This window comes from Phaethon lepturus, unplaced genomic scaffold (genome assembly GCF_000687285.1).
Source record: "Phaethon lepturus isolate BGI_N335 unplaced genomic scaffold, ASM68728v1 scaffold15981, whole genome shotgun sequence".
Taxonomy (NCBI): Eukaryota; Metazoa; Chordata; class Aves; order Phaethontiformes; family Phaethontidae; genus Phaethon; species Phaethon lepturus.
This window is the reverse complement of record NW_010517134.1, coordinates 39,584-53,664: the sequence shown is the minus strand read 5'-3', so window position 1 is coordinate 53,664 and position 14,081 is coordinate 39,584. Positions and strand designations below refer to the sequence as shown.

General features: G+C 37.4%; 1 protein-coding gene across 4 annotated transcripts in view; it reads right to left on the bottom strand.

The window, feature by feature from the left end:
- ZFYVE28 (zinc finger, FYVE domain containing 28) overlaps positions 1-14,081 on the bottom strand; it is a 59,065-nt gene that overhangs the window by 6,482 nt on the left and 38,502 nt on the right. For 2 of the 4 annotated variants that reach the window (XM_010296297.1, XM_010296299.1), the window contains 3 exons: positions 8,307-8,509; positions 7,625-7,741; positions 5,926-6,030 (listed from right to left, as the gene is read on the bottom strand). In XM_010296297.1, coding sequence (XP_010294599.1) covers positions 5,926-6,030; positions 7,625-7,741; positions 8,307-8,509 — 425 coding nt within the window. The remainder of the gene's footprint in view (positions 1-5,925; positions 6,031-7,624; positions 7,742-8,306; positions 8,510-14,081) is intronic. The other 2 variants (XM_010296295.1, XM_010296298.1) reach the window with 2 other exon arrangements.

Sequence of the window (14,081 nt, the reverse complement as noted above, 5' to 3'; positions counted from 1 at the left end):
CTTCCGATGAAACTCTCCCAGTTTTAAGTATTGAAAGTGGTGAACTAAGATGTCATGACTTCACCCCTCACTTCACCTGCTATGGTAAGGTGAACTTTTTCGTCCCTTATCACACATAATTTTCCACATGTCATTCTGGGCAATCTCTAACTTTTATAAAAGATTCTAGGAGGCAATTGTACCAAAGTAATCTTTACCCTTGCTCAGTAGATTCAATGCTGATTACAGCTGGCTTGAAATTTTTCAATAAAAATACGTTTTCTCTTTCAACAGTATTACTTCATGAAAATTTCCGGGGCGAGGGAGACAACAGAAGTACAGACTTATGAGCTTCAAGGACAGCTCTTGTCAAACAGCTTGCTTAGGATGGAGTTTCTGTGCAAATCTAGAAAGCTTTCACCAAAGCACAGAGCTTTGCAGACTTGGGCTCAAGCCTCTGCTCTACCTGATTCCACACAACTTTGAACGATTGATGTCCTCTGTCCATTCTGTACAGGTACATGATCAGCAACTCATTCTTTGGGAAAAATAATTATTTACATAAAACAGAACAACTGACAGAAAACACTGACTTCCACTGGGATGTGTTTCAAATCTTCACTTTAAATTGGATGGACTGGAGGCTTTGATCCTCCATATAACCATTACTAGGAGTCTTTTCTCTGTAATAAGCTATCAACAATTACAAACTAGAAGCAAGTTGATAATGTAGATCTACATATTACATGCCAGAAGAACACTCAATACATGTATTTTTAGGACAGAAAATTTCAAACCCAGTCAAAATCCCAGTTATATCATTGTGGAGATGAAAAAGTGTATGTTTTACAGTATTTATGGGATGTTTTCTCCTCCTGCAATGAAGTCTCACCAAGTTCCACCCTCTGCTGACACAGAGGGATAGCCTTTGTAAAGGTAAAAGCTCTGAGCAAGTTCTTAAAACTTAAGTCAGATCAAATTATTGCAATACAGCCTAAAACCTGTACAAAAACCTGCAATTTTACATGCATGATTAAATATGCTCAGCTGATTATAAAACATTGCCTCAATATGGAAACATTGATTCTTAGATTCCTTAGATTCTTCTCTCATACAGTATAAGCAGAGCTGCTGAATAAGGAAAAAAAAAGTTATGTGGACAGAATATGTTTGGCCACTGAACTGTGCAAGAATTTAACATCTCTCATTTAGAAAGTGTTGCTGGTCATCATTATAAATAATAGAGTAGCCATAGGCGTGTAGAGTACAAAAGAAAAATTGAAGCATTCAGCTAGAGGTGACAGCTAATTCTAGACGCACAGTGATTAGATTCTGCACATACAGTAGCATGGGTGGGTTTTCTTGACCTTGTGACTTATTGCAACAAAGCCAGGAGCTTGAGTCTTGGGACCATAAATTACTGAAATATGCTCTGGCTGCTGGTGGGAGAGCAGTGAGGACTTGTGACTAGACAGAAGTGGGTGGGCTGGAATATTATGAGATGGAAAGGGATCAAGGAGAAATAGAATGCTGTTGTGCACCAAACAGATGCTAACATTATTTGGCACAAACAGTTATTTGTACTGGCAGCCACAGCAAATCCATTATGGCTGGAGTTATAACTAGGTGGCAGTGAGCAAGGCAGTTCTGTACAGATGCTAGAGGGACAAGGAATGAAAATAAATATGTGGTTGCAGACAGACCTGAGATGCTACAGCAAATATTTTCACAGAGCACCAACAGTTTCCTAATGCTTTGTTTTTCATTGAGAAAATCTTCTGATTTCTAGATGTCTCATCCTTATTCCTAGACAAGAAGTGTAACTCACTCACTTAGCCAGCCTGTAACTTCATGACATTGACAATTAAAAATATTCACCTTCCCTCAATCACAACAGATGAATCTTCCTGAGTGATAAATTACCCCAAAATACGTGTGGTCAAAACTCTGGTTTGCCAAAGTTCATTATTAAAATCATGAAGCTCACAAGGATAACCATAATGCTCACAAATATGGTGAGGAGGGACTTATGCTTGATCACATTTACAGACTGATAAAGAAATGAATACGTAAAAATCCTTATCAAGACCAAAAAAAAAAAAAAACCAAGACGTTACTCTGTGTTTGTGTGTGTGTGTATATCTGGAAACCTGTCGGCTAATACAAAGCAAGTTTTGTGTTAGGGCTGGAAACAAGATCCCAGATACGTAAGTGTCAGAAAGATATCAAACTTCTACTTGCTTGATGTTGTTTTTTTTTTAAAGCTATAATACATATTAAGAATGACTCAGCTCTGTCCTGGCAGGGATACCTTTATACTAGGTTAACCAAGAATAATTCTCTTACATTTTCAAATGTGGAGGTTTGCTTTAATTCATGTGTGACCCATGATGCCCACTCTCAGTCCCATGCAAACTTCTTGGTCATCTTATTATCCAAGAGTGGTTTGTCCCAAGCCGGAGCTCAGGAACTTCCCAATAAGCTTCTTGCCGTGCTGGCTAGTGGCTCGCCAGGACACAGGGAGAAAGGCAGTACCGCAAAAGGTCCTGGGACACAGGCCCCTTCTGCTATTACTGCAATTCAGAGCAAGCACCACTGGTAGCCCAACCTGTTTTTTTTCTGAGCAACTGACACTACAATTTGCTTTGAGTTTATACACAGAACTTTGACCTCACTGGCCATCATCCTCATCATACAACCAGGGCATGAAATTTTACTGTATTTAAAATTCATTTATGAAATATTGTATAAATTATTCTTATATTCTAGGAAAATACAGTTGCATTTGGTTTACATTCTCTCCCCATAAAAATATAGCGCTTTTCATACTCTGAAGTATGAATACATATGCTTCCTTGAAAAAAAGTCCTTAGGACAGCAAAGATGAACATATATACCATAGGCTCATCTGTACTTTTGAAAATGCTTTTGTTGTGGAATGCCAATTAATCTGTAGTTTATTGTATTTCAACCTTCGGAAGGTCACAGGATTTAACTCTTTTACCCTTGACAATGTCAGTTGGCTCACAATAAACAGTCATATTTGTTTTATGACCCAGACCAGCTGGTGGGTTTTATATACAGTAAGAATGACAAATCTGACAAAAACAAGTGATTCATCTTTATAATCTCAGTAGAGGCTGGAACCTTCAGTACAATCTTAAAATCATTTATTTGTTCAGGTTGCTGGGCTTGCCTTTTTTTTATTACCATTGACTGGATGCAATCTTAAACATTTGGTACTTTCGGTAAGAGGGATTTATTTGATAATTGGAAAAAGCTTTCCTGGCAGGTACCTTGCTGGACCTTCTCAATTTGATACATGCTCCTGTTCTGCCACGATGGCTACTGATGTGCTCATTTGCTTTAAATTGTTTTCACTTTCAGTTGAAATCATTAAGAGGGACCTGAAGTGTAGAAACAACGTACAAAAAAAGGATATAATTAATTTTGGTGCAATGCTGTCAAGAGATTGGTGCAATGCTCTCAGACTTTGCGTTGAATCCACTTACAGTGATAACTGCAGAGTACTTATGTTGGTGGCCTGTGGATTTGGCCCGGAGGACAAACCTGTCAGGCTTGCTGCAAGAAACGGGGCACAATGTTCATGCAAAGGTTGCGTTAACCACCAGACACCTTCATCTGCACCCAAACATCACCCAGCACAAAGTCAGGGGCTGTTGCTTCCACAGTGAGCAGAAAAATGAGGTAGGTAGGGAGGTGTTATAAGGGGGGAAAGGCACATGGCTGCTGAGGTTAAAATACTGCTCTAGCTTTATGCCTCATGCTGGATGCCTTAGGAACAGCAAACACATGTATCCCATTAGCTATCACTGCATACCTCAGTAGAAAAAAATGTCTGTGCAGCATTGCCAACAATGTCAACTTGTGACCTGAAGGGACAGGGGCCTGGAATGTACTGGAGGAGAGGGGACAGAATGGGTGTTTCTACATTCCCACAAATTCAACAGATTAACCCACTTTAGATGCCCCTTTTCGTAGGCCTTGTGTGGTTTGTTCTGGTTTGGAAGGTGGAGCTAAGCTCCCTGCTCCCTCGCACACTCTGTCATGTTGCGATACTGATTCACACTGCCTGGGTGTTGCACGGGCCCTTGTAACTCCAAAGATTCCCCTTTACGGCACTCCTGTGAGGCTGTAACATCATGTAAGGACCCAGACTGTTATCCTCTATTTCAGTAAATAACATCCCAGGCCATAGGCTGCACTTCTCCAAACATAAAACTTTCCCTGTGTCAATACAAGATACCATGAAAAGCTGAAGAACCTTAAAAGCTGAATAACATGCCAGGGAAGCGAAGTAACTTTGCCATGACAAAATGTACATCCTCTGTGAGGAGGTCATTCAGCATCCTGCAGTTCAGAATAAGTCAAATTCACTGACAGCATCAGGCATTGATACAAAACAAAAGAATATGAACTGAAATGGTAGAGAACGAATAATCTCTTGCATTCTTTTCCAATACAGCCTATACATGGTAAGGATTTTGCTTAAAGATTTGTTCTTTATTGCACCTTCTGGGACATTCTGAATTATGGCACAATAGAAAAATCAATTAAAATGACTACTGAATAGTTCTTTATCTGCCACCAAATCATCTTCCTCCAGACAAGATAATATATTTCTACAATGCACTGTACATGAATTAGCCCTGCTGTTCTAAATAAATAGATTATATTTGAGATTCTTTAGCCTGCAACTTCAGAAGACGGGTGAGCAAGCAAACCATGGGTTTTATATAAGCACAAAGTAACTTGTAAGTATGTAGCATTACTCCAAAATCTAATCTTTAAGAGGTTTCCCTCCAACCCCATGATTTCTGATCTTTATTACAACTGACATGAACCAACACTTCTTTTCTGTTGGTCACTCCCCTCTGCATACAAGCAGAGAAGTACACTGCTTATCACTCAATTCTCAGTCATCCTGCATTCAAAACCTCTCACTAGACGAGCAGCAGTGTAGGGGGACAAATAGACACAACAGATCAAAGTTTTAAAGCACAGGGAAATTACTGCACACTTGAATTTCTGGGAAGCTTAGATCCACCTTCACAGCTGACAGTTGTATTTCTCACCTGACCACAGCAATACCACTGGTCTGATAATTGGGCTCCTGGTGTGCTGAAACCACCTTTAGTCCTGAAGATCAAAGCTGACTGCTGTCTTTGCTCCATCTCATACCTCTACTTTCTCTTTTCTTATTCTTTGACTGCAAGTGTTCTGATATCTTTTAATGCATTTTTTTATACTATGTTTACCATACTAGGGCTATAGTCTGTAACTGACTCCTAAGCACCCCTGCAGCAGCTCAGATTAAAAAAAAAAATGAAGAGAAACGAAAACTTCTGAGCTCTCAGAATGCTTGAATCCCAGCCAAAACTTTGTGACTTACATACGCACTTTTCTTCACTCTTACCATGTATTCAGCAAGATCTGAGTAAGCTCAGCAGACTTCAAAGAAAAAGTTAGTTTTAGGTAATACAGTGAAGAATACGAAAATAATAACCAAAACGTTTTGATCAAAGACAAAAGTGAAGAAAATACCGTGGGAAAAAGTAGCACCTCCACATACAGCAAACGATAGAAAAGATCTCTTTAGATTTGGCCGAGAAGGCCTTACTTAGGGTTTTACATCTCACACAACCCTCTGAAACTTGTCACATGTTATGTCAGAGGCTACATTAAAGACTTTACAGAACCCTTCTCCACTGATACAAAGGAATTCATACTGAATATGACAATTTGTAGATCAGAGTTTCATGAGGCTGTTAGAAAGAAATACACTCAGTTTATCATCTATTTTTGTCTCTAAGCCATACTAAGACAACATTTTATAGTCACTTAAAAGAGTTTTCATTTTAATGATTTTTTTTTTTTTTTAATACATCAGTGTTGTCATTTTAATTCTCATAAGAAAGAAAGTACCTTCAAAGTCCCCGTCTCTGGCTTTTGCTGCAAGTTCTGAGGATGATATACTTTCCTGACATAAAGCACAGTCTTCCAATGCTGCATTCCTTAAACCCTGATTAACTGTAAAACAAACCGAGAAGTACTGAAATTCATATTTTTCCAATTTGCACTTAAAATATTCATGTTAGGACTTCTGGGATTAGATTACAGTAGCATCTGTACGTACCTGCTTATACTTCTTGCTTTTTCTTTACCCTGACACAAACAGTGATTTAAAAATCTCCTATATTCTTCTTTGGAATGACAACAGAAATGAAAGATGCTGTTATTACAGGACATACAGTCCTCTTACTTATAGCAGTTTAGCTGCATCCTACACTTTATATCCCAGTTCTTAAGTTGGACCCCTTACAAAGAAGTAGATAACAACAACCAGAGATTCCATAGATGAATCACACATCAAATCACATATATCAAAGAGAAACTTCATCCCAAAAGTCCCTGACTTTCATTCACTCATTTTGTTTATGCTTACTGTTGTCAACATCTTTTTTTTTTTTTTTTTATGTGATAGTTCATCCATTGGAAATTATTCCAACCAAGTACTGTTGACTAATATTTCCTAGTGATAATTCTTTACAGCTCCAGTTTCTTTATTATTCTTATTTGAATGTTCAGGAGCTCTTTGATCCTCTTTTCAGCAATTCTGTCTAACCCCATTTTTCCTTGCCAATGAAAAAAAACAGTCTCTCTTCACATCATGACATCCTGCCACCACAAAAATATTGTGAAAGTTTCAACCACAAGTAATAGAGGACTGTAATGCATGTTGTGCATTATCCCACTGCAGAATTGGGTTGGATTGGAGTTTTTTTCTGCTACATTTAACCAACTTTTAGCTTAGTGTTTCATATAAAATCCTCAGTGCTTTTAAAAGAATATGGGAGAAAGGGAAAGTTGAAGTTTTCAATCATATTAAAAAAAAAAAAAGAGAGCTCTGATAACCTTCAGATGATAGTTCTAATCATACCAAAGGTAACTGCAGTCTTGCTGGGATGACATGGTCATTTTTAGGTAAGTTAGTGGACTTGCCTCTTTAAAAAATAAGTAATCAAAATGGTGACAAGAGAAAAAAATTTCTTGCATTGGCTCATGATCTATTTTTGGTTCCATTATCTTAATTATCTAGAATCCAAAAGAGAGTATTTTTCTATTTTGAAGCCAAATTCAGCATTCTGCAATTTCTACAGGATAGGACAGATTTCAGCATCTTATTCTGCTCTTTTTACACAGCTATTTAAACTTCAGAATGAAAGACACACACCTTGGTAAACTGTGTCCAGTGTGAAACAATATGCAGGGCGGGGGGAATCTGTGAGGCTCAAACCCTGCATACATTATGTTATGACTATATGGGCTACAAACACTGTTCTGTTATCCGTAGGAATAATGGAAATGAGCAGATGCACTCTGAAGGCTTTAACTCTTCCAGCATTTGCCTCAAGACATACTCCTGTGTACCTATACTTCCAGTGACTTCAAACTGTTTACAGTATGTTTCCAGGACTTTTTTTAAACGTAGGTCAAATGACTGTACAGTGATCCCTGTCAAAAAGTTAAGAAAATGTTAAGAAAATTATTGTCAAATAGTTCATGGATCCCCATGGGGCTACCAGCAGAAATTCAATAGAGAAAAAGATGTTTTCATCTCTACCTTTCTTTTGCTTTTCCTTGTCTTCTGTTTCAGGTTTCGTTGCCATAACTTCAAACAAGGTCTTTAATATACTTCTCAGATCACTAGCATAGTTTGTCTGCAGCTGGTCAGCAACACCTAGGAGTTTGAGAAAACAGGTAAACCATTACTAGTACACCACCCTTAAAAAAGTATTTAAATTTGTCTGTTGCTACCAGTAACGGCCTCATATTTATTTTTTAGGGAATCACTTGCTTGTGTTAGGAATAAAAATCGAACATTTAATTAAACTAATTTTCCATAATGGCCAAGTTACATTCTGACCTCCATGCTACCTGCAATTTGATACATATCTTCTTTGTCCTGTGGCAGAAAACACTGAGAGATTCCTTTTGTATCAAAATAGAAGTGCTGCATCAAATTTCATCCCTTGAAGACACAGGGCATCACCAAGAAAAAGAAAGCACTTTTAAGTCAAACCTGTTGCATGCCCAAACTCTTCATCACTACAGGTCTAAGACGTCTGCATCTGGGATTCCGTAAGTTTGTCTCCATCAGGTAATAGGTCTTTCTCGACCAGCGTGCAACTTAGGCCCCAAAACAGTCTTCCTGCAACTTCACCTTCAGTGCACATAACTTTATGTGCACAAAAAAAAAAAGTATGAATAATTTTTACATTCAGAACAAAAGGATACTCTCATACCTGAGATACAGACAAAAAGGCGGTGAATAAGATCATTACTGCCATGAAATCTTGATCTGATCTTTTCTCGGGTAGCAATTTTAGCAGCCTGCAAAGCGAGCTGGATTTCTTCCTGATCGATGTCATCAGATGAACAAGAACTCGTCATTAAACTACTGTCAGAGGAAAAAAAAAAAGGTAAAGAAAAGTAATGTAAATCTTCACTCAGTTGTTCAGGATGTTCAGCAAATCCTAAAGGATTTATGACTCAGGCAAACTGGAACTAATTGCTGTAAATTCTTGTTGAAGTTAATCAACATGCAATCAATCACCATCATGTTTGATTTTCACTCTGTGGCATAGCTGCAAAAAACTTTTAGGCAGAAAATCATTTGTCTGTATTTTATTGCATTTTCCTTAGCTATTACAAAGTGCTGTGCCATTTTTCACATTAACTTCTTCTAAAAGCTCAGTCCTAAGACCATAACTCCATCAAAAATCCGAAAGGGGAATTATCAACCTAAAACCGAGAAGGTCAGTTCTGAAGTCAACTTTGAAATTTATTAATGTAGAAATTAATTTGAAAAAAAGCATTTCTGAGTTATGTTACCTTAAAATAGTGAGAGCAGAATCTAAATATAACCTTACATTAAAAAAAATGGAAAGAAGGGTTATAAAATATAATTTACACGGTATAGAGGTAGATTAGTCCCCTTATACACCTAACTATAGAAACTGCTGAAATGTCAAACTATTGTAACAGAATGGCTCATCAGCTCCAGAGAGATTAAAAACGTGTCACCAAATGTCTACTAGAGATTTAAATTTTCTTTTAAAAACCAGATGCACAGTTGCCAGCCATCTCTACCTTCCCATTTGCCTTTATGGAGAGAAAGCTAGAAACTGCAGGGAAGCTTTGGTAGGAAGGACTACAGCTCCTTCAAACATCAGAAATTACCTAAACTATTTGTAAATCAAGATGTATTTTTTTAAAAAGTAAGTATTTCGGGAAAAATAGGACTTTGTCAATGGAAAAATCCTTAATTGAGAGTAGAGCGCAGGATGTGATTATGCTGAAGCCCTAAGGGTTCAATGTGTTGACCGAAGGAGACACGCTTTCCTACTCTACTAGATTCAGAGACAGAAGAACACTAAACCATTTTCCCCACATACTGGAAAGTAATTAATCTCACCAATGGTTACAAAAAACTAGAATATTTTACTTATAATCATACTTTGGCTATCCAAAACTCTAGCACTCTCTACTATGCAGACCACTACTATGTTAAAAAAAAGAAGTTACTGACTGCATAAACAGCATGCATAATGAAAGAGGTAGTTTCTAACACATTCCAAGTTCAATCTGCTTTTCTTAGGTGCTGAAACATTCACCACCTTGCAGATCCCATGCCTGTGGCAATGTGCCTGAACAGTTATTGCAGGATAAGACACATAGATAATGTTTATAATTATTTATAACAAAATTTTATGGGATATAGTTTTGAAATTCTACCCGTAGACTACACAGGTAAACCTTTAAAATGTAAAAATGAATTTTAGGCCATACAATCTTAAAAGTCTTAAAATCAGAACTGAAAATAAATAAATACTGGAGATTAGTTATTGATAGAAATAACAATGGAAAATGTGTAGCATGAGTACCTTAACTAGCTTCCCACTCTTTCAAGGACAGAGTAAAAAGCAGGTTTGCAAGAGACTCATTTTGTTCATATCATCTATTACTATTAACAAAAGCAAATTCTTCTAAATGTGGTAGTTTTGTGTTTACAGTTCCCTCAGCATCATGACTGACTAGGTTTATTAAAGATACTGAGAACTGAGTGAGAATTCTCTCAATTTTTCCTTTGCTTTGCCACAGGGGATTTTTATATATATATATATAGCAAGTCTGTCAGCGTGGAAAGGGGTCTGTGTTCAAAACAATGAAAAGGTCATGTAAGAACGTGGCTTATAAAGGATTAAATTGAAAGGTAGTAAGAGCCAGGAAGGCATCCCTGATTCGCAATGGTATGCGGCAGGTGATTGCCTAGTTGCACAAATGCTCACGTATACAGATAAAGGAGTTTGTCTGCCTTGTAACATGGCCCAATAGGGTCCACTTTTTCTTCTTGTTTTTAAAAGAATCGATCTTACAATGATATACACATTTGCACCATAAATTGCTCTCCAAGGCAAGCATGGACCTCCTGACAGAGACAAATGCAGTCTGTGTGTGTAACTATGTAATCCCAATACAACGGTGTCTCAAACTCCCAACAAGCAAAAACCTCAGCGCAGGGGAAAGCAGGGGAGCCGATTCAGGGATGACTCTGTCCTCCAATTTGCAGTTGAAGAAATATTTCAAAGTAAGGTGTTAAGCGGGCAGAAAGCTCTGAGGAATGCTTTTCAAGAATATAAACTACTTAGTTCTTTCCTGTTTTGCAGAAAGGAAGAAAGGCTCATTCCACAATTCTGACCAAGCTCTGACCAATTTCAATAACAATGTTTGCCTTTCCAAGTCTGCTCCAACTGGGAAGAATGCAGTCTTACTTACTTCCTAATTCTTCCAAGAAACGTGGTTTGATCTACTTCTGTTCCAGGCTATTCTGTGTTAGATTTTGTGGTGCATCAGTAAGACTGGCCATGTCCCACCAGAAGACTGGCTGAAGTTTTTGTCCTAAAAATCCCTAGCACAGAGCACATACAAATTGCTTCAGCACTGTGGGATGGAAGGTCAGCATGTATGCATACTCCCATTTATAACATACTTTCATATGCAGTCACATGTAAAGTACAATATCCATATACAAGAGGTTCAGAAAAAGAGGATATTCTGTATTCAGGACTGCTTGTGCCATGGGAAAGAAAAAAGTGAACGTTCCAGAATAATTTAAAAATGCACCTAAGAATCATTACAGAGTTAGAAACAATTATTCTACCCACAGGACCAAGTCAGATTTAGACAAAAATGACTCTCAGAGACTGACTAATGACCATCTGTTCCTTACTTTAAAATATATCTTACTGTTAAAGAATGTAGGCAGAAAATTAATATTGTAGAGTCAATCAGAAATACTGTAAGCACAGAAACATAGCAATTGTTTCAGATAAACAGCAAGAGACAGCTTTTCTTGTAACAGTGTATTCCAAAGAGCAATGATTGCATCTATGCAAATATTAAAGATTCTCTTGATTTTTTATATTGCTGTTACAGAAAATAAACCTGAATTTTGATCTACAGAGTTCAGCTTACCTTGTCTTCAAATTATTTTTACAAACAAGTTGTTTTTTTAGTCCTATAAGGAATACCATTCCTACTTGGCTGATCTAACATTCATAACTTAGCTCAAAACACTCAGCTGATACTAGATCTGTAGGAAGCATTTCATTAACGTCAGACTACACTCAGATCTGGAATATTTCACTGCTGATACCTGCAGAATCAAGTACTACTGCAAACGCAAATAGCCATACTAAGTAGATAGAGACAGTCCTCATTTTCTCAACTTCTTGGTTAAAGGGAACCTTTTCAGACTGTAAAAACATTGCAAAGTCAACACATTTGAAGGTGAATATCAGGAAATAAAATGTTATGTCAAAGATTGATTCCAAACAGTAAACGTGCTTATAAACATTGTAAAGGAACAGATACCCTTTGGCAGATACAATTAATTAGCTTTTTACCTAACTTGGCTAGCATTTACCGAGTGATTTTAAAACTACTCTCACTCTGTCATGTCAGAAGAGTAGGAAGACTCTTTCAATAACTTTAAAGATGTATCTCTAGAACAGTTGCCCGGTCTCAAGGCTTGACTGTAAGATTTAGTCCAATATATACAGGCAAACAAAAGACAATAATGTAATTGTACACACTATCATCTTCCACCTGTGAAACCAACCTGCTTTACAGCTTTTAAGTTCCAAAGGATACTTGTGAGCCAGGTTACGCAGTAGTATCCATACATAATGGAAAACAGGACTGCTGAACAAGATGATGATGACTGACACTTTCAGTAGTGGCCATTCATTTTAAGTAACCACCTGTGATACTGCAGGCTTTGTGCTGTATTGGTCATTGACACTCATCCAAAACCAGTATGAAAACCTGTGAGATTAATGGCTTCTTAAAATTATTTTGAGTGAAGGGGGTGGCTACACACTCAATTTTAGAGTCATTTAAACCAAATCCAGAATATATCTTATTATTTGAGTAATGGCACGTGGTTATTTAGCTAAGGAATGCATTTTAAGGAATGACCCCAGAAGCTACATTTAAAGACAACTTAAAAAAGCTTTAATCCAGAACTTTATTTCGTGACTTTTTAACCCTAATATTTTATTACGTTAAGAGGGTTTTAAAATGCAATCCCTTAGGTATTTTCTCTCTATTTGAAGAGAAAAGGATAAAAAGAGAAAAAACCCAACCCATAAAATATTCCCATGGCTTCAGAACTTTGTCTTGAGAAACAAATAATATAACTGCATGCAAATCCCTCTATCAGGAACAATCTAGCTGGGCACCACCAGGAGTGGACTTGACTAGACTACAATATTATCACGTGTATTAGCGAAGCCCAGTGCCATACATGGTAGGACATGTGTTAAAAGCCCCATCTGCTGTCAACCTTTTGAATTCCACAATAGGGGAATTATTTTTCATACACTGCAAGATATGCAGAAGCCCCTTCTTAGCATCTTTTGTCCCAGGAGAGGTGGGCAATATGAGGTCAGCTGCTTAAAATAAGTAATTTGGCTAATGGAATTAGCCATATGTCCTCAATGATATCTTCCGTCAGGAAAAATTCCTGTGCCTTGACAACTAATGAATTTGAAATCAACAGCACCAACTACTGCTCTACACCCTGGCAGCTTCTGCAGCTGCCCACTCTGTTGTAAGAACATCTGCTTGAATCCTGCCTCTTCAAACCTCAAACTGCAGAGCATTCTCATTGTACTTACCATGTTGGACTTTGTTTGAAAACACAGCTGTGGAGGCAGCATCTTGATAAATAGATCCACCATAAGAAACTACCTAGACAACTGGCTTATTCAAACTCATTACCACTCTGGCCTGCGTTTTCAGAAGAATGAAAAAAAATACTGTATTTCAAATGACAGTTAAAATAAACAACATTGCCAGTGCAGGATTTATCAACTTTAATAGTGCTCTCCCCTAAATAGCTTTTTTGGTCATTATAGATAAAACTTATATGACTGCACATGAACAAATAACTTAAGAGCATTAGTAATCAACAGGGCTGCTTTCTAACCATCAAATTTAATAGAGTTAAATTTGCGAGTCAGATACTCGCAAGGTACCACTTTTACTGTTTTGCTTAAAATTTAAACCAAAAAGAGGTAAAACCTGCAAGATAAGGATATTGTAAAACTCAAGAAAGCACAGACTGAAAATATAAGAAGTTAGAATATTGCTTAGGTTATACTAAGATCTTCTCAACTCCACCATGACATTTTTTTCCTAACACTTCCTTGTAATCAAATGTGCATTTAAAGCTCTCAAATGTTGACTCACACTTGAAAAGGACAAATAATATGAGATTAGAGTACAGAAACATTTGAACTTCAAAAATAATCCTGAACTGGAGAAACCGAAAGTGAAAAACATAAATAGTATAGCACTTATTAAGAAATGGTATGTAATATCAGCTTTGGTATCTGATTCAGGGATAGAAATGCATCACTCCCAGCTTTTATGCCTTATCCAGAACTTGACACAGGACAGACAGAACCTGGATACCTGATGCCGGATACAAATACTCCCAAGGGCAGAGAGTC